The sequence below is a fragment of the Meleagris gallopavo genome, chromosome 2 (assembly GCF_000146605.3).
Source record: "Meleagris gallopavo isolate NT-WF06-2002-E0010 breed Aviagen turkey brand Nicholas breeding stock chromosome 2, Turkey_5.1, whole genome shotgun sequence".
Taxonomy (NCBI): Eukaryota; Metazoa; Chordata; class Aves; order Galliformes; family Phasianidae; genus Meleagris; species Meleagris gallopavo.
The window spans coordinates 10,505,351-10,525,437 of record NC_015012.2 but is presented as its reverse complement, the minus strand read 5'-3'; the positions used below and the strand labels follow the sequence as shown (position 1 = coordinate 10,525,437).

Here is a 20,087-nt window from a genome sequence, read left to right as displayed (position 1 = left end):
ATAAGACATAAGCAAATCAAGATAAAATGATAGTTTTTTCTTAAAATTATTTTGCCACCAAGTTCTCTCCAAGCAGAATAGTACTTTTGAAGGAATTGCTTGGCTTTGGGTAGAGGTTTAGGGCAGCGATACCTGGCTGTTACTGGTTGTGTCCATCCTGCACGGTGTGGAAGCTACCAGTGCATGGCAGGGCATTATGGCTGTAGGAGGTTTGCAGAGTCAGTATGGCACGATGAGCAGCCCTGCAAGATGGACTGGAGCCCAGGTGGGGTGGGTCACACTCGCGATCAAACAGGCTGTGAAACCCTGTCCCTTGTGCTTTCAGAGGCTGCACAGTGGTGTTCTCAGAGATCTGGAGCGACAAAATCTGAAAAGGGAAAACATTCGCCTGCTGGAAGAGCAGATTGCTTTGACAAAGCGTCTTACAGAAGAAAGAGAGAAGATGCTTGCGGAAAAGGGATCCCAGCAGTCCTAGGTGGGACCTGACTTGTTAGAGGTTTGATTCAAGGTACTTGGGATGATTGCGTTCTAACTACTTTCAAGCATTTCAGTAAACAGAGATCACCTGTGAAAGACTGTTTCTTTCAGGCACGTAATATTCCTGTACCAAAAGCCATAGGGCACACACAAAATATTTCTTCCATCGCTAGTACCTGTGGAGACTTGGCACATCCAGTGTGGATGGACTTGTGAATGCGAGGAGGACGGGCTCCTTGTCATGCAAACACCATCCTGCTGTAGGTCATGAAGGATGGCTAATAACGTCCACATGAGTGGGCTGCTGAGCCGCCATGATGATGAAGCCACGAGGACTTCGACTTCGGAGGGTCTGGAGGAGGGTGAGGTGGAAGGGGAAACCCTCCTGATTGTAGAGTCTGAGGACCAGGCCTCGGTGGATTTATCCCATGACCAGAGTGGAGACTCGCTGAACAGTGATGAAGGTGATGCGTCCTGGATGGAGGAGATGTCCTACTACTGCGAGAAGTGCCAGAAGTGGATTCCAGCAAGTAAGAGAGCTGGCTTTGCTGTTCCTTGTAGCCTTTCTCACGTGCAACTGGCATCACCAGGGTTGCGATCTACAAGGTGTCTATGCTGTCCTGTATGCTCTGTGTGACTTTTGGTTAGCTGTGTCCCGGTGGTGGGGCGAAAATGCTGTCTAGGTGTAGCAGAGTCCAGCTGTCTCATGCTGCTTGTTCTGTGTGTTGGGCGCCTCAATCCGTGAGCTGTGTGGGTGTCGTTAGCTGGTGTTCCCTGCGAGAAGGGGGGGCTGTCTGCTCTAATTAGTGCCAAACAAGGATAGGACATCAGAAATGCACATGCTGTCCTGAGGCCTATCACTGGCATGCCAAGGGGCTTTGGCCAGGTGAGTTGTCCTCTCATTCCTCTCAAGTAAAGGACAACTCTTTCTGCAAAGATCTGTGGAGGAACCTTTGTATGTGGAGCCACTTTTCTTTTTTTATTGTTTTTCTCCCTAATTGCTTGCTGCATCTATTCAGCATATGGGTAAATCTCAGCACTAATGATTTTCTGATGATGTAACTTTAATTTAGCTTTTGCAGAAGTGTGTCCAGCCTGTAGTACCTAGCTTTGGGAGGTGCTTGGAGCAAGCTAGATAACTAGATCCCTTTGCTGTTGCTGCTTGACATAAGATGTATGCTGCTAGCAAAATAGCAACTTTTACTTTTGGAATTCTAAACAGTTGGATCTATTATTAGACCCAAAACCTAGGTATTGCTAAGCACTGTTTTTTGTTGTTGTTTTGTTATCTAATTGTTGTTGTGTTTTTATTATTTCTGTGTTTAGCATTATGGAACTCGTCAGTCTTCAGTATTTCACAGCTGTATCAGAGCTGACCTTATTACCATCCTAGAACTTGCCACAAGTCTAGTGTAGAAATCCCTCAAGGCATGGTGTAAGCGTTGCTAATGATGTGGTGGAGCCAGCACAATACTGTTAAAATGATGCTGTGCGGACAGTGGGACATATTAGCTTGAAATGTATTAATAATAGATGATAATAAAAAGGAACAGAGTTAAAGGTAGCATGTGATCTTAGGGCACTCAATTTAACACTCAGTTTGTTCTGTTTTACAAAGATAGATATTCCTCTTGTTGCTGTGGAACAAATCCAAAGGGCAGTAATGATAGAGATGAAACGCTTTTAGAGGCAGACCTTTCTTGTGTATTTCAGAAATGCTGTAATCCTCTGTTTCTCTCTCTTCTGATTTTGCTTTCTTTCATCTCAGTTGAGTTTAGGGATCTTGATAGATTTTTTTTTTTTTTGCCCATCGTTTGCTGTAGAAACAGAATTAGAACATTTAGCTTTTAATGTGTACTGCTTTATATTTGGCTCTACCACAGTAGATCAATTTATTCAAATTTTTTGCAGGGTTAGCAGATCAGCTGGTTTTTTGTTACTGGTGGTTGTTTGTTTCAAGTAGAATGGGGAAAATGGTTATTTATTGCAGTACATAGATTGTTCTTGGGAAGCAAAAACTTATGAAAAATGTGGAGGAAATCCTTTGGCTGTGTTCAGCTGCTAAGTAGAACGAGACTTTCTAATGCCTGTGCTTTTTGATAGTCACTGCTGACTGCTGCAACTGTAAAATGAACCCATACCTTACATTACCGCTTGTGCCAGCACTTCTTGGGAACTGCTTGGGTCTTTGGACTCCAGGAAAAGGCAAAAGTGCTTTTCTGCCTGATGTTGTAGGGAATCCTGATCTTCTTTGCAGCTTTTCTTTGTATGAAAGGACTGAAACTTTGATCTTTTGCCTATTGATTTTTAGGTCAACTGAGAGAACAGCTCAGCTATCTCAAAGGAGATAACTTTTTCAGATTTACTTGCTCTGATTGCTCAGAAGATGGGAAAGAACAATTTGAACGGCTGAGATTAACTTGGCAACAAGTAAGTACAATGTCTGTGCTTACGACCACAGCACGTTAGAGAATTGTTGTTTGTTGTGTGTGTATTACCTAGAAAAGGAGGATTGGGTACAGATGACAAACATACAAACGAACTTCAGAAATTAATTAGTAGAGGATTGCCTGCAGATTAGAATTTGAGTATTTGGCAAGTAAGTTGCAAGATAATCACATAAACCACATTCTTCTTCTTTTTCCCTCCTCACTCATGTTGCACGTGAATTTCGTGGCTTCAGGCAAATTTGGAGAAGCAGAATGCAATTTGGCTTCTAGGCATGAACAGTTTTTTATATATACAAGTGAATATAAAACTAGTGAGGTGGCAGCACACAAACAGAAAGCTTGCCAGTTCCCTGAATGCAAAGCTCTAACTTGGCTGCTTGCTTACTAACAGTTCTTGCTGGATTCTGCAAGTTCAGTCACTTACACACCTGAGCAATCAAAATATTATGCATTATATAGCAAGCACTGTGTTGGTAGGGTGATGCATGTCTTGCTCTCAGTAGGGTGCTGGTTTACTTTGAGGGGCAGGCAGGAAGTACCAGTTGCTTTTGCATAAATTGATTTGATCAAGCAGTAGCTACTGCTCAACATTAAGTGCTTCCAAATGCTGAGCATTGGGAGGTATACAAGACATCTTTTTGCACTTCGTGACAGAAGTCATGTGCTGTCTCATAATAGATCATTTCAAACATCAGTTGTAACTTCTGCAGTGCTTTCTGCTGGTGCCTTGTGTAGGGCTGCAGGGTGAAAAAGTCAGTGTTGCCACCTGTGCACCAGAGAGCCAAGTCAGTAGCATTATGCTCTGCCCTTTTCAGCAGAATGGAAGGAGGGTGGCATGCCAAAGGGAAAGATACAATCAGAACTGGTGAAGAGGAAAGTCTCCGTAGGCTTCATGCAGGGAAGCTGCTTGAAGCTGCTGTTCCTTTGGGATACATTGAATTGAGAGAAGTGATCGAATCTGTCTGAAGTATGAAATTGATTCCATGTAATAAGCAGTTGGTCATCTGAGATTTACTCAAAAAGAGATGTGGTTCTTTCCAAACCTTTCTGATAGTTGGTTGGGCTAAATTAAGCTGTGAAGCACGTAAAAGTGCTGTAATAGATTGTTGAATGAAGATCACTTGTAAGAACGTCATTTGGAGGCCAATAATGAGTGGTGTCCTCCAGAGGTCTGTCTTGGGACTGGTGCTCTTTAACATCTTTATCAGTGATATAGTTGATGGGGTTGAGTGCACCCTCAGCAACTTTGCTGATGACACCAAGCTGAACAGTGAGGTTGATGAAGCAGAAGGAAGGGATGCCACCCAGAGGGACCTTGATAAACTCAAGAGATGTGCCCTTGTGAACCTAAAGAGGTTCAACAAAGCAAAGTGCAAGGTGTTGCTCTTGGGTTGAGGTAATCCCAGGTATGTATACAAACTCAGTGAAGAACTCCTTGAGAGTAGCCCTGCTGAGAAGGATTAGGGGTCTTGATAGATGAAAAACTGAACGTGAGCCAGCAGTGTGCTCTTGCAACCCGGGAGGCTAATGGTATCCTGGGCTTCATCCGGAGAGGGGTGATCAGCAGGGACAGGGAGGCGATTGTCCCCATCTGTTCTGCCCCTGTGTGGCCCCATCTGGAGTTCGGTGTCCAGTCTGTGGCCCCCAACCCGGGAAAGAAGTGCAGCTTTTGGAGAGGGTCCAGAGGAGGGCCACTCAGAGGGCTGGAGCACCTCTCCTATGGAGACAGGCTGAAGGAACTGAACTCATTCAATTTGAAGAAGAGAAAGCTGAGAAGAGACCTCACTGTTGCCTTCCAGCATTTAAAGGGAGTTTATAAATGTGATGGAAATCAACTTTACATGGGTAGATAGTGATTGGAAAAGGGGGAATGGTTTTAAAGTAAAGGAGGGGAATTCAGATTAGATATCAGAGGGAAGTTTTTCCTGAGAGTTTGGTGAGGTGCTGGAACAGGCTGCCCAGAGATGATGTGGTTGCTCCATCCCTGCAGGTGGGGCCTGGGCAACCTGATGTGTAGTATTTGATCTAGTGGCTGACAGTTCTGCCTGTGACAGGGTACTTGGAACTTGGAGATCTTTGGGGTTCCTTCCAACCCAAGCCATTCTGTGATTTGGAGACAAACTTAATTCTTGTATACCAAGAAATATTAGTAGATGTTATGTGATTTTTTTACATAGTTTAACCTGCATCCAGTTTAATATGCAACAGTAAATATCTGGGAAGACTCTGATTGCTATGTTTCTGATGAACAAAGTAGTGGGATTGCTTGTCACAATTTTTTGTCTTTTTCAAAAGACTACTCGTACTTAGATACTGCATTCAGATCCCAATTGCCATATGACCAATTTATCCCACTCTGCAGAAGTTTGTGTTTCTTCATAAACCCGCATAATTAAGCACTTTTATTCCCCCAGGGTGTGAAATGTCTGGGGGGGGAAAAAGACAGAAGAATGTTCATCTAACAATAGAGAGATGAGAAAAGGCAGCATGAAAGCAAGAGAAAAATTGCAGAAATTGCCTAAGAGGTGTTGCAAAATAAGATATTTATGAAGTTGTAAAGATTTGTGTGTGCATAGCATCACACAGTTGGGTGGCAGCTCACCAGGAGAAGCAGAAAAGGTGCACTGGTTTCCACTCCTTTCTGTTCCAGGTTGTCATGCTGGCAATGTACAATTTGTCTCTGGAAGGAACTGGCCGCCAGGGGTACTTCAGATGGAAAGAAGATATTTGTGCTTTTATTGAGAAACACTGGACTTTCTTATTAGGAAACAGGTAAAGACACGCTGTGTCCTGGAAGCTTTGGTTGGTGAGCTGAATGAATTAGAAACTGGTATACAGGTGGGCAACGTGAGCCCTGGTTAGTTAGGGATGTCTCTGTTGAGTCTAGCTAGCCAAAAAATTGAAGTATTTAGTACTAAGAACCTGAATGTAGGCATGAGGGGCAATCTTGAGGAAAAAAATAAGCATTTCTCAACGTGAGGGGGAAAAAGAGCAAAATAAAAAATGTAGCAATGTAGCTGCATATGTTTTGGAGTTATTTCTTACCTTCATTTAGGTACTGTATGAACCCAAAAAGCTTTTCAGTCTGACTAAATTTTCAGAGTGGATGGGCTAATCCTGATGTCATCTGTCTGGACTGAAAGAAAAAAAGAGCTTCAGCAAAGCATCTTTTTCCTCAGGTCCAAAGTTTGTATCATCAAGTTAATGACAAAGGGAAACTGGGCTTTGTCTTTCAGCTTGTTTTGGATCTTAATAACATAGCTCTTACTTAGTAGGCATTGCACAGTACGGTAAATTCTTTCAGAGTCAGTGTGTACTGAGGAGGAAGCTGTTAGAATGAGAACCTTTCTCATAAATGGTAGCCTTCTGTGACAGTGTCTTGTGCCTTGCATAAGTGAATGTCGTGTTATTTTCTAAGCATACTGTCACTGTCAAAATCAAATGTCTGTTAATGCATGTACTATGAAGGCAGGAAAGGAAGTGAGCAAGCCTATGAAGTTGTGTATTTATTGATTTCACAGACTTCCTTCCTCCTGGCTCCAAGGATTTCTCTGTTGTGAGATCTCGCCTTTCTGCCTATCCAGATCTGCTGTTTGGCTTTGCTTTCATTGCATGCCTGTGCCTTCTTGCTCTGTACCCAACAATGTTTGTACCCAACAATGTTAGTCCCCTCTGGAAACCAACGGGACCCTGCAGGAGGGCAGCTGATGGCCCTCTCTCAGGGAGCCTTGCCTCTCAGTGTTTGCTGCTGCCTCCTGAGACCTGCCTTAACATAAGTATGCAGCACTTTGTATGTCAGAGCCCGCTGATACATTGTACGTTGTCCTTTAGAATGGTTATCTGAGAAGAAATTCTTTCCTCCTTTCCCTCCTGGAGGACTGGAATTTAGGAGTACGTAATCCCGCTGTGTCAGTCAGCACCTGAAGCCCTCTGCCCTTACCATCTCTGAGGAGTGGGGAGGCTTTGGGGTGAAGGCACAGCGGTGAGTAGGGACCTAAAGCTTGTTTTCACATCTCGCACTGTAGGAAAAAGACCTCAACATGGTGGAGCACAGTTGCTGGCTGTCTCTCTGTGGGGAGCCCCTTGTATTTCCGCTCAGGAGCGCAGGAGTTTGGAGAACCAGGGTGGTGGAAACTGGTTCATAATAAACCCCCAACAATGAAACCTGAAGGGGAAAAGCTGTCTGCATCTGCACTAAAGGCGAAAGGTAACTGTTTCCCAGATGGGATATAGGTTCCTAGCTGGGCCAGAGCTGACAAAGCTGGAAAACATGACAAAAGTTTGCTTAAAAGAAAAGCCTTTTATATTTTGTTTCCCTTTTGCAGTGTGCTAACTGATTTAAAGGCTTTTGAAATCTGTGTGGGCTTTTTTGGTGGTGTTTTTTTTCTTTGCAACTGAAATCTGTGATTCTTCTGTTCTTCTTTACCCTAGGGAGTGTTTTATTTTGTTTTCATTTTGTCCACACTAAATGCAAATTTCCTTCAGTGTAGAGGAGCAAGAACAGGGTTTAAGTGAGGCTTTAATGACAAACTGACTTTGCGACATACCTTGAAACAAATTTCTTGTATATCTTGAAAATAGATCCTCTCAAATTTCAAGGCAGCATGTTCTTATTGCTATATAGTACATATACAGTGATTGCAGGAGCTAAGTGTATGTTAGAATAAGCAAGCTACTTCTTTAGCAGCTTCAAAGCCACCTCTGGATCCCATCATTACTGTAGAAGGTCTCAGGAAACGGGTAAGCCGCAATCCAGTTGAATCGGCCATGGAGCTGAAGGAGAAGAGGTCTCGCACTCAGGAAGCCAAGGATATTCGGAGAGCCCAGAAGGAGGCTGCCGGCTTCCTGGACCGTAGTACTTCTTCCACGCCTGTTAAATTCTCCAGTCGAGGCCGTCGTCCCGATATTGTCCTTGAGAAAGGAGAGGTGATTGACTTTTCTTCTTTGAGCTCTTCAGATCGCACTCCTCTGACAAGCCCTTCTCCTTCCCCATCTCTGGACTTCTCTGCTCCTGGCACTCCAGCCTCACATTCAGCTACTCCTAGTCTTCTCTCAGAAGCAGATCTCATCCCTGATGTCATGCCACCACAGGCCCTGTTTCATGGTAAGAACTGCTATATTTTTCTCTTAATAATAAGCTGTGCATAGTTGTCAAGAAGAAGACATTTAAAAAAAGGAGCTCTCAAAACTGCAGGATTTTTTAAAGTTAAGGTGGTTGCAAAGTAGTGATACATAGTGAATGCTGGAAGTTCCTTGGGGAGCCAGACCTCATTCTAATCTAGAAGATAGAGAATAAATCACTTATTGTTGGAAGGAATGTAGTCATAGAATCATAGAATTGCCAAGCTTGGAAAAGACCTCCAAGATTATCTAGTCCAACCATCCACCTACCACCAATATTTCCCCACTAAATCATGTCCCTTAGTACAACGCCTAAACATTTATTGAACACCTCCAAGGATGGTGACTCCATCACCTCCCTTGGCAGCCAGTTCTAATGCTTGACCACTCTTGGAGAAGAGATTTTTTCCTTGTATCCAACCTGAACCTCCCCTCGATCAAGTTCACGTGATTCCCTCATGACTCATTGAATCGCGTTCTGCAGAGCAACAAATGCTGTTCGTTTGTGACTTGTAATTGTTATACCACTTTAAACAAAGCTTCTCCAGGGTATGCTAGCTAGAGATAGAGCTCATCAGCTTCACCATTTGATTCCCAGTGTTAAGGAATTTTCAGCAATTTAATGTTTGAGCTTTACAGCTCAGTGTGTGATGTTTTTGGATGCCAAATTGCAAGATACCTTAGAAGGATCAATTCTGTGTCCCAAAATCGGACTTCTTAATGCATCCTCTATCCCAAATCCGGAGGCCTAGAACTATACAGAAAACTGAGTCTGTTGGGTATCCCACAGTATTTTTCCTTAGCAGAAAAGTTCTGCAAGATCCCCCTTTGCAATGGGATTTCTATGTTTACATTTTTCTTCCTGGATTATTTTGGTGTTTTGAGCAGATGATGAGGAGATGGAAGGAGATGGAGTCATAGACCCAGGAATAGAGTATGTGCCCCCTCCAAGTGGGACTGCTGGTGCTGGGACCATGATAGCAAGTAGAAAAAAAGTGAAGACAGCTGAGCAGATCAAACAAGAAGTGGAGAGTGAAGAAGAAAAAACAGAAAGGATGGAAGGTGACAGTGAAGATCCTGAAGAGCCAAACACGCCTCTGCAGTTGAGGGGAAGAGACAAGAGGAAACCACAGCTGGAGAAGGATGCCAAACCCAGAGCTCCCAAGCATACCTCTGTTAGTATCTATGAGGAGAAGCTGCTGCTGAAGAGACTGGAAGCCTGTCCCAATGCCCTGAGCATGACCCCAGAGGCCCGGAGACTGAGGCGCAAGCTGATAGTCAGGCAAGCCAAGAGGGAAAGGGGGCTGCCGCTTTTTGACTTGGACCAGGTCGTGAATGCTGCACTGCTCTTGGTTGATGGGATTTATGGAGCCAAAGAAGGTGTTTCCAGGTCCCCAGTAGGGCAAGCAACCTACAGAACTACAAGTCAAGACTTCAGGATCTTGGACAGATACCAAGTGAGTGCCATTAAATCTAAGCGATCCTTTGACTCTGGTTGTTTTAGAGCTTTTGCTGCAAGCAGCAGCATCACCTTTAGAATATCTGGCCTGGGAAGTTGAAAGATTTATGTGAACAAGGCTTACTATGACTTGGAGCTATGTACCCACTGATTATTTCACAAGCTTCATTTTTTTTCTCAGGAAATACTCAGTCAGCATAGCTGTCTGTCAGTATAAGTACCACAGATTTCTATGTATTTGTACTCCAGTCCTGCCCAAAAAACCATGGTGGTACCCAACTATTCTTTCATGCCATGTAGGACAGAGATTATCTGGAGAGCTTTGCTGAGCAGTAAGTGTAGCTTATAGCTACAGCTGCTGAATATGTGAGTGCATTGCATTCCTCTGAGGTGGAATAGTCATCCTGGGGTCCAGATCATCCTGTTGTAATGAAAGGCCCGTGTTCTTTCTGTTACTATGATTCCCTTGTGTTAAGTTATTGACTAGTTCTCCTGACGTGTTCTGGATTTTTTTTTTATACATGCAGACAGTGCTGCCTGCCATGAAGGGATATCGACAGCAGACAACAAAGTTTCTGTATCGACTGGTAGGGTCAGAAGACCTGCTGCCAGACCACAGCATTGTCAGTCCTTACACGTCTCGTGTCCTGAAACCGTACATCAGGTACAGGTGGTCAGAGATTGAATTTGCTCTTCACTTTGGAAACAGCAGCCCACCTTTCATGGCCTCTGAGCAAGAGTTGTGGGAGTGGATGCTTTTGTTCTGGGCAGCCATCCTCGCTCGTTGCTGCTGTACATACAATTCAGTATCCTGTGGTAACTCTGGAAAGATAGTTTTGTTTAGCTGAATAATTAAACTGGCATTAGAAAGGGGAGTCTCCAAGGGAAGAGGGGGGCAGGGCAGCGGAGGAATCACCGTGGTTCTTAGATGCAAGTTGTGCCTGCTCTTGGGTCAGACCATAATATCCTTGGTGCTGCCATAAAGACAGTCTGCCTTGATGTGCTTTGGATCGAAGTGTTCTGATCTCTGACACAACAGGGTTATTGCTGAGCAATATGCTGTGTTCCCACATGAATGGAAGACTGTTCTTTTGTTCCAAGTTGAGCATGTCAGAAAATATTTTATGGGCTGCAGTGGCATTGTTCCTCACTTGCCTTCTGTGTTTGCTTTTCATGTTAATTGGCAGGCGTGATTATGAGACAAAGCCCCCCAAACTCAAGCTGCTGGCAGAAATCTGGGCGTATCCACACAGGAATGATCTCAACTGGAAGGCTGAGCCAGAAGCACCCATTGATTACTGCTACGTTCGCCCTAATCACATCCCTACTATAAACTCTATGTGCCACGAATTCTTCTGGCCTGGTAAGATTCCTTCGATGCTTGGTTTTCTAAGAAGGAAGTGGTTTTGTTCAGAAAAGAAAGCATTCTGGGGCCAAACTTTTCTTCAGTTGGTGTCTGGCGCAGTTCTTAGAAAACCATTATCTGACATCATAGGAATGTGGTTGAGATGGAGACATGGGTTTGGTGTCTTTGTCTTTTGAGATCATTTAGAACTGGGCAATTAGGCCCTAATTAGCACAGCACTTAAAGAAATAGGTTATTTTGAGTAACATCATTGATGCCAGTAGAAATAGTCGGTTACTAAAATTAAGGAACCAGTTGAACCTTTTTGCTATGGAGGTTTGGGAGTGGGCTGAATGTAAACAATTTTATACCATAGATCTGATACTCATCGGACTGAAATCTAGGAATCACACTAACTACTGCAAGTTTCAGTGTGGTGTTCTTTATTTCTTCAAGACTTGATACTTGCAATGTATGAGAAAATTTGAATGCTGATTTTTATGTATCATCTCTTTAATTGTAAGATCCCTGGGGCAGCGGCTGCCCTTTATATGGTGGAGTTGGGGCAACAGTTAGACTGTAGCCTCTAACTCTTATGAAATAACAGAAGTGAAGCTTCTGATTAGAAGTCAACACTGCAGAGTAATTTAAAAAAGCCCAGTGTAAACAGTGCACTCCTTTATTCCAAATAACTGTTTGCTTTACATTTTGATTTGCAGATAATGATTCAACGTTGCTTGTAGTTCATTTGTGCTCTTAAGCTGCAGTCAGGATCAGAGCTCTTTGTGCTACTTATTGTTCAAATTGTACAGGGGAAGATGGCTTGTGAAAGGCAAGATATGCCAAGTTGGGAGCTCACAAGATACTGCAATCCTGACAGAGACAGAACCCTTTTGTCAGTCTATCCTCTTTTGATAATGCATTTGAAGTTCTGGCCAAGTTGGGCTGCACATTCATCAAGCTTTTCAGGACTCACCTTGTTTTATTTAACATAAGGAGCGTGGGTGTGTTCCACCCTACTAGGACTGTGCATCATTAAATCAGAAAACTGACACTCCCATCAGTCTCTAAACTTCAAAATCTTTTTCATGGTGTAAATTTTTGGAGGTTGGGGCTCTAAGATTATTGCGCCCTCATCTATTTTAGCAGGAGATATAAAGCACAGTGTCTGCGGGGGCACCAGAGGTTTAGTTTATACTGGACTGGTGCAGCTGCTGATAAGCTGGGGATGGGATGAACAGCTGGGGGGATGTCATAGCAGTGGTGTTCAGAGAAATAGAATCATTCAGATTGGAAAAGACTTTACAAGATCATGAAGTCCAACTGTCAACCTGACCTATCAAGTGCACTGTCATTGAACTGTGTTTAGTGCACTTAAGTGCACTCAGTGCCTTCTAGTAGTGACACTCTCGCTGACTGAGTTCTTAAGTCATAGGCACTTCCCCAGGTGGTGTGAGTCCAGACCTTAGTTCTTACACGTCTCTAAGTCCTTCCTGTCAAAACTCTTCTTGTTTATCTCAAGGCAGAAACAAGGCTGGTGGGTAGTTACCCCAAATGAGCTGAAGTGAAGCAAGACTCCTCCTTGTTGTCTCTCATGGTATCTTGTGCTTTCATGCCTTAACGGGAAACATCTCCTGAGCAGACAAGTGGTAAACTGTACTGAGCTAAGCGTCTTCCTGCGGGTACGGCACTGCTTCACCACCACCAGAGCACTCAGGGCAGTGTAGTGTTCCTGTACAGACTTGCTCTGAGGCACTTCACAGTCAATTGCAGCCTTGAGCTAATTAACGCTGCTCCCTATTGCCAATCAATTCCTCCTACGTCTTACTCCACCCATCTTACTCTCAAGCAAGAAAATAATTCACTCACTTTTTTAAGCCTAGTGCTTTCTGAAGTCTCACATGTTGTTATGAGTGGTAAACATTACTGGAAAACATACTCTACTGTTTTGTTACCCTGTGAATATCTGAGATTGCCAATTTGAGGCTGAAATAGACAGTGTGATCCTGCACCTCGTGTAGGGCCTGTCTATGCAGACAAATTACCAAGCACTTTTCTGTGCTGTGAGCTAAATGCTTGGCCCTAGCGTGCTGTGTAGATGCTCTTAGGCTGCACCAGCAATATGATTGGGTAAGGTTGCAAACTCCACTCAGGAGCCACTGACTTCAGGTGTTTCTGTCCAGCCTCTGACTCAAAGAAGCACCACTGCCAGACAGGCTGTTTCAGACACCAGATTGGATAATTTGCATGCTAAAAGTAAATGTTTTCACTGTGTTGAATGCTGTGGTCAGCTTCACAGGGTAGCTCCACAAACAGCTGAGTACAGATAGTGGAAGAAGCAGTAGAGGCGAAGGCCGGGTGGAGAAAAGAGACAGGAACTGTAGGCGGGTAATGCTACCAAACATGGAACCCAGTTTCGGGTGTGCTGTGTCTGGAGAGAGTTTGCAGGAGGGAGAGGATGGAGTAGCTGATGCACTCTGTGTTGCTCCCCTTTGCTTGCAGACAGGTCCTTTGGCATTTGCAGGTTGCAGTAGTAAACTAGCATAACGGTGTATGCCTGCATCGTGCTGGCAGGGCACAGATGGGTGAAGAAGTAAGCCCTTATCCTTCAACGTTACTGTGGCCCCGAGAGCTGTAGGCAAAGGGGGTCCCAGATTTACTGGGACCTGATCCAGAAAATATTTGCATATGTGCAAGTATCTTAATCCATATACATGTTTAGGACTGGATCCAAGAGACTGCTGATATGGCTCAGAATACAAACCAAGGAAAGATTATTTGGGTGCTGAGGTTGTTGTTATTTTTTTAAAAATATTTTTTAAACCATTCCTTTTTTGATTTTGGGTTTTACCTTTAGCTAATTTGGCTTTAGTTTATTTCTCCAGAACAGGTAAGCAGGTTTTTCCCCTTTGTGCTAACTGCTGCATCTATTGTCATCAGTGGCAAAAGTCTCGTCTTGTTTAAGTGTTTGGTTGAAACATCTGTCAATCACAGGGCTTGGAAATGGATAAGAGGAAGAAATCAAGTAACTGGGCTTAAAAAAATCTAAATTTCCATGCAAGTGTGACAGTGTAGCCCTGCTTTCCATTTGGTTTGCAGTGCTTTCAACTGTTTATTTCTTTTTTCGTAGGAATTGATTTGTCAGAATGCCTGCAGTATCCAGACTTCAGTGTTGTTGTCCTTTATAAAAAAGTTATCATTGCCTTTGGCTTTATGGTGCCAGACGTGAAATACAATGAAGCTTACATCTCTTTTCTGTTTGTTCACCCTGAGTGGAGAAGAGCTGGAATTGCAACCTTCATGATTTATCATCTTATCCAGGTAATAAAAGATAAAAAAAAAAAAGACTCCCATGTCTTTGCTAAAGCACCAGCTCTCCCTTCTTCCTGGCATGTACGTGTGCACATGTTCAAGAGTAGGTAGTGCTGTGTTCCCCCTTTCCCCTTGCCCTTTATTTGCTCACATAGCTGCACAGATTGTCAGCATGTAGGAAGATTTATGGGGGGAAGTTGCTTGAAAAGCAGAAACTGAAATGTACTTAGACTGTATTGCTAAGGTCCTCAGAATTAGTGAGGTGATGGGGTCTTTTGGGATTAACTGGGCTTATTCCAGTGGTCAGTAGTTCACATAACAGCAATCTTGTAAATTTGGGAATGGAAGGGAAGAATAGTAACAGTGCTAATATTGCAGTTGGTATATATGGCATTTTTTCTTATCTACAACTGGAAGCTTATTCCATGACCGGTGCAGTTGTGTTAAATCACTTAACTGATCCTAATCATTCTCCTTCACTTCTAATATGCTGGATAAAATCCAGCAGAGTTGAAGATAAAGAATAAGTGTTTGCAACCTCATTCATATTTGTTCAGACCAGCTTGTACCAGGCTTTGTTACACAAGGACACTTGGGAAAATTAATCTGAGCTAACTAAAGGACAACTCCTTAAAACTTAAAGTAGTTAAGCTTCATGAAACCACTGAATGAATGCTCTTATTAAGGTGTCCTTGATTCCGTTACTTTCTTGAATTGAATTGCATGAAAGCCAGTGTGATTTTGAGTAAGGGTACAGACAGATGTCCTTGTCAGAGCCCAGCTGTACTTCCTCAGGATCCAGTTTTAGCACTCTCTGAGCTCTCTTGGCAGAGCTGCTGATGTGAAGTGTTCCTTAACTTGGTTTAGTTGAGATAAGTTGCACTAGCAAGAGCTCACCACTGAAACTGCTTTTACTAATATTTATTTGGTTAAAGAGAGATTGAGTTCTAGCAGATCTGTGGAAACGGTGATTTGTACCTTAGAAAAGCAGTTTCTATTGTGGATAGCTCTTCTTGGCCACCCATGGGTAATTCTACCAACAAAGCTTTCTGCAGTGCCCACCTCTCACTGGTTGTTAGCCTGTGTCAGCACACAGAGCAATCTATTTTAAATTCACCCCTTGCCTTTCCTGAACATCTCTACCTTAAAGCATTTAATTAAATTGCTGTGAACTGCAGCCAGCTGATGTGAGATGTCAACTCCCAGTGGGAAACAGGCATTGGAGGTGAGCTGAGGTTTGCAGGGATTCAGCAGCTGGACTCTTCTCTTTCCTGGCTGGGATGTGTTTGCAAGTCGGCTGTGCAAAATCACCACAAATTTTTGTCAGACCCATCACAGCCAATTAACCTAATTCTACTTTCAGGTAAACTAGCAAAAAAGCTTATCGTGTTGAGGAGAGCCAAGTAGGGCTGAGGCTGATTGGACTCACTAGCAATGAGACATCACCATTGTGTGTTCGGCTCATGTTAGATTTATTTTTGCATTGCTGCACATTTGTCAGTGGTAGACAACTTGGGCTGATACCAGGGGCTACTCTCTGTAGCTAAGGCCACCTTTGTGCACTGTTTGGATGGAGGGTAGCACTCTTATTCTCTGTTGAAGGTAAAGATCAATGTGCTTATTTTGGGGATGAATTATTGGGAACAGCATAATCTAACAAAAAATGCTTTGAAGCAAATAGTGCTTTGGTGATGGACTTGTTTTCAGAAATTACCTTCTAATGCATCTGGCCCAGAGTGCCAAAGTATATCATCTTGATGATCTCAGCTTCTTTTTCCCCAAAGTGATTCCTGAGTATTTGTTTTGTTTTTTTTTTTAAATCCTGGTGAGAGCTTTTCACTTTGAATGATATGCTATGTAAAGTTCCTTGAGTGCTGTTACCACTTAAAGTTACCATATGTTCAACATACATAGGATGCTATTAAAGCACTAAAGGAAAGCAGGAAATGTTGTGATATTATTAGTTTATCAGAGGGAAAGGTGCCCAATATAATCTTGGATCTTTATGGTAACTTCAGCAATGCTAATTGCTGTCAGAACTGAATTCTCTTGCCTTCTCAGGAGATGAGTGCCATGCCCTGCAGGATGGGAGAGAAGCTGGGTGTTATGTAGAGGAATTCCAGTGTGACAGTCCAGAGGTGCACTGGTGTTACAGCACAGTCCCAGAGAGTTCAGCCCTGTTTGCTGATGGGGAGGAGCACAGCATTTGATCCTTCGGCATGTTTTGTCTTCAGGCTGTTGTCATTAAGTATTTGAGATTAGTACAGTACACTGAGATTATTTTTAATTAACAGTTACTTAGAAATTGACAGTGGGAAGCTTACAGATTAGAATCCAAAGCTTTGATTTCATTGTCAGAGTCCATGTTTCCCAGAAACAAAGGCTTTGAGGAAGAGCAGTATTGCCTTCGTGTTTCAGCTGGTGCTATGTGTGGTAACGTCTGTGGTGAGGCCTACGATTTTTCTCACATTTTCTCAGTAACTTAAATACCAACGCTGATGAATCTCTTCACCTCTGCATTTCCCCAGAGGCTTTTCATTCTCTTGCTGTGATATATGTGTGTATATATATATATATTTTTTTTCTCCTCCCCTGGCAGACCTGCATGGGCAAAGATGTAACCCTTCACGTCTCTGCAAGCAACCCCGCTATGCTGCTTTACCAAAAATTTGGATTTAAGACTGAAGAATACATTTTGGATTTTTATGACAAATATTATCCCTTGGACAGTAAGGAGTGCAAGCATGCATTCTTTCTCAGACTGCGGCGCTGATCTGCCAGAGCCAAGGGGGGATCTGTGAAAAGCCCAGCCTGTCGAGCAGGGTATTACCGTGGCTTTCAGCAGAGGATGCTGGCTGTCACATGAGAGCTGGAATACATCGGCCTTTTTTGGTAGGACTTCTAATATCAACAGTGCTATGTTGTGAGCTGCAAGTGCAGTCCAAGAGGATTGATTCATACTCTCTGAGGGAGAAGCCCAGAAATGTCAACAGAAACATGCTGAAGCCACTGAAAGACTGAGATTCTTATGGAGTTTTCCTGACACTTTGGAGATTGCCACTGGGAAAAAAAACAAAGAAAAAAAAACAAAGAAAAAAAAAAAACAGAACAACAACAAAAAAACCCAGAACTTGTCATTTCAGAGGAGCCCCATGGATTTCAAACTTTGAAACCTATCCCAAGTTACAGGGTTTTTCTTTATGTTTTCTTTATGGAAAATGAACATCTAAACTTAAATAATCTACAGTGTTTCTGTGAATTGATTGATTGCTTTGTTAGGAGCCATGTCTTGAATCCACAAAGGGGAATTCAATATCAGTGGTATAGTTGGATTCTGACTTGGAAAGCTCTGCACGGGCCAGAATAGCAATACTGAGGCTGTGTTTTAGAATAATGAAGTGTGTGTGAACTTGCGTGATCCTAAGTAGAAGACCCAGAGGAGATGTCTTTGTTCTGCTCCTTCCCTGTGGCCTTCTTCACTCTTGTTGACTCTGTGCTCATTGTGAAGTTCTTGTAGCACGCAGTGTTTTGAGTTCAGGAACAAGATGTCAGGTGGGTTTGTAGCTAGGTGAGAATAGAACACAGCAGCTGCCAATGAGCTCTTTGAGATCTTACAGCCTATCTGCCAGTTCTTGATAATGCAGATCAGCCCTTTGGGCTTACCTCTAACCACAGAGCCAGCCTCACAGGCTCCAGCTAGCATCTACCTCCTCCTCCTGTACACAGTCTGGCTAGAAGAAAGCAGGAGCAAAAGTCAGTGGTTAAGTTTGAAATGCAGGCTCTGGTTTGTAGAAGCAACTTGCTTGCAAGTTGGAGAGAGCAGAGGTGAGCTGGTTCCAGTTCATTGAAGCGTTTAGACTCTGTTTTCATGGCTTGAAGTAAAGAGGAGAGCAAAGAATAAAAACTAATAGCCAAGAATTTAAGGAAAAACAAAATACAACAGTTAGTCTGATAGCAGGATGTAGCCCTTTTATACAGTTTAGCAGCTTCTCTCTCTGTATTTTTTTTTTTTTAACTGCAGAAGAGCAGGAAGTTGGCACTTCACTCTGCTTTCTGACTGAAGGCTGTCAGTGTGTTTTAAGTATGAATCATATCCACTGTCTTGTTCCTTTTGCATCAAGGCCCACGGAGAGCTACACAACAAATATAACGTGTTAAATCTACTGTGTATACCTTTTAGGTACTTGGCTATAGTATTGCCTTAATGGACTCTTCATGTTGGTGACAGCAGGAAGATGGACATGTAGTATGCTTTTGTGTAGCCGATGTGCATCTTCATCCAATCAAAACCAGTGTTAGTGGGAGGAAATAAGAACCCATCCAAGAACTGTGACCTAACATCCATGCACATTTCAGCCTGCTTTATGACTATGTGAAAATTTTCCATGTTACTGGTGTTAGGAATTAGCTGTACTTGGAAAGGAAAAAAAATGTCTTTTTGAATGGAATTAAAGCCCTTCCCTTTAAAGAGCCTTTCTGTAGTTATCCTGTTTGCTAAGCTGACTTTTCGTTGTCTTTCTGCACTTGGCAAACCAAAGTACAGCCAATAGAGGGATGCTTCCTGCTTCTCTGAGACAAAATTCCACAGGAGCACTAGCAGGATTCCCCTGCAGCTACTTTCTATTGGGCTTCCACTCGGAGGCCACATGCATTCAGGACTTAGCAGGCTCTATCCTTGCCGGCCAGAGCAGGCATAAAAGATAGTCTGTAGAAGAAGAGTAGTTCTGCACCACATTCTCAAAGGTGGCTGTTAAGAGTTTGAGGAGTTTCTGGAATGGACTCAGTAAAGGTCATAGGGGCTAGAGATCACTATTGCTGTTCTGCAGGAGCAAGAAATTGCTCTGCAGCTTTGAAGGAGGAGATGATTTGTTTCATGCTTATTTGGAAAATCAGCCACTTAACTGTTGTATCTGTTGCATTCCACATTTGTGGAACTGTAGCCTTTAGTTTTGATCCCTTGGTATTATTTTAACGTGCTCTGGAAAACTGTACCCTGTTCCTTAGTGTTGCCTGTGAAAGTCTCAAATGGCTTTGAACTGTTCCCTATGAACTCTTTTCCTGTTGATCCTAATGGCTTTAGTGAGAAGAAAGTGCAGCTGTCTTGAAGATTGCATTGCTGATAGTTTGGGCAAAAAGAAATGGCCATGACCTAAAAAGGCATTCGTGACTTGTGAGGGGATCCCAGCAAACCAGATCTGAAGGGCACTGATGAAGCTGGCGGTACCTGTTCAGAATGCAGGTGGGGCATCTTGGATGCTCAAGATATCTGTTAGAGATGATATCTACATCTCTGCTTGCTGTGTGAGTGAGCACAGCATGCTAAGGAGGCACTTTGAGCAGAAATTCACCCCTTGCCTTCAGCGTGAGTCTTCTGAGGGTGAGAGGACGAGGCCGGACTCTGTGAGAGATGAGGTGTGTGCTCTGATACGGGCTGGGAGCCCTGGGGAAACACCAGGGTTGCCAGAGAGCTCTGCCTGCTGTCACTTGGTGAGCACCAGGATGAGGGAGCTTTTGACACAGCTGTAAAGCAGCCTCAGGGAAGCTGAGCACCAGATGTCATTTGTGCTTCCTGACCTATTGGTGTTACGTGGGAGCAGAGACTGAGCACAGCGAAGCCCAGACCTCTTCAAGAGCTTGTGTGTGCTTTGATGCTTCACAGCCAGGGAGCTGCTAAAGATCAGCTTATCCTGCCCGTTCATCAGCGCTGGTTGGGCGTTAAGGTTCGCTCCGCCCCAAGCCACGGCAGCAAGATGGCTGCCACCGCGGGGCGGACTACATCTCCCAGCAGCCCCCGCGCCGCCCCGTTCCCGCCCTACCCCGCGCGCTCAACAGCCGCCGTTTGAAAAAATGGCGGCCTACGCCGAAGTGCTGCCCGAGGAATGGCTGGTCTACCTCGTCTCCACCCGCGCCGCCACCTTCCGCA

The 20,087-nt window shown here is 43.7% G+C and overlaps 2 protein-coding genes across 3 annotated transcripts; both read left to right on the top strand.

The window, feature by feature from the left end:
• Positions 1-141: 141 nt before the first annotated feature.
• LOC104909556 (protein PET117 homolog, mitochondrial) lies at positions 142-495 on the top strand. Its single transcript, XM_010706622.3, has one exon. It carries the CDS (start codon positions 197-199, stop codon positions 473-475), a length of 279 nt encoding a protein of 92 aa, XP_010704924.2. The 5' UTR covers positions 142-196; the 3' UTR covers positions 476-495.
• A 234-nt stretch (positions 496-729) lies between these two features.
• KAT14 (lysine acetyltransferase 14) lies at positions 730-18,634 on the top strand. Of its 2 annotated transcripts, none has more exons than XM_010706576.3 (10): positions 730-1,007; positions 2,789-2,907; positions 5,578-5,699; positions 6,953-7,134; positions 7,615-8,031; positions 8,937-9,505; positions 10,035-10,171; positions 10,695-10,870; positions 13,983-14,173; positions 16,764-18,634. In XM_010706576.3, exons 1-10 carry the CDS (start codon positions 752-754, stop codon positions 16,935-16,937), a joined length of 2,343 nt encoding a protein of 780 aa, XP_010704878.1. In that variant the 5' UTR covers positions 730-751; the 3' UTR covers positions 16,938-18,634. The 2 variants fall into 2 exon arrangements, with proteins under 2 accessions (XP_010704878.1, XP_010704877.1); XM_010706575.3 differs by having other exon boundaries at positions 7,612-8,031.
• Positions 18,635-20,087: the final 1,453 nt, after the last annotated feature.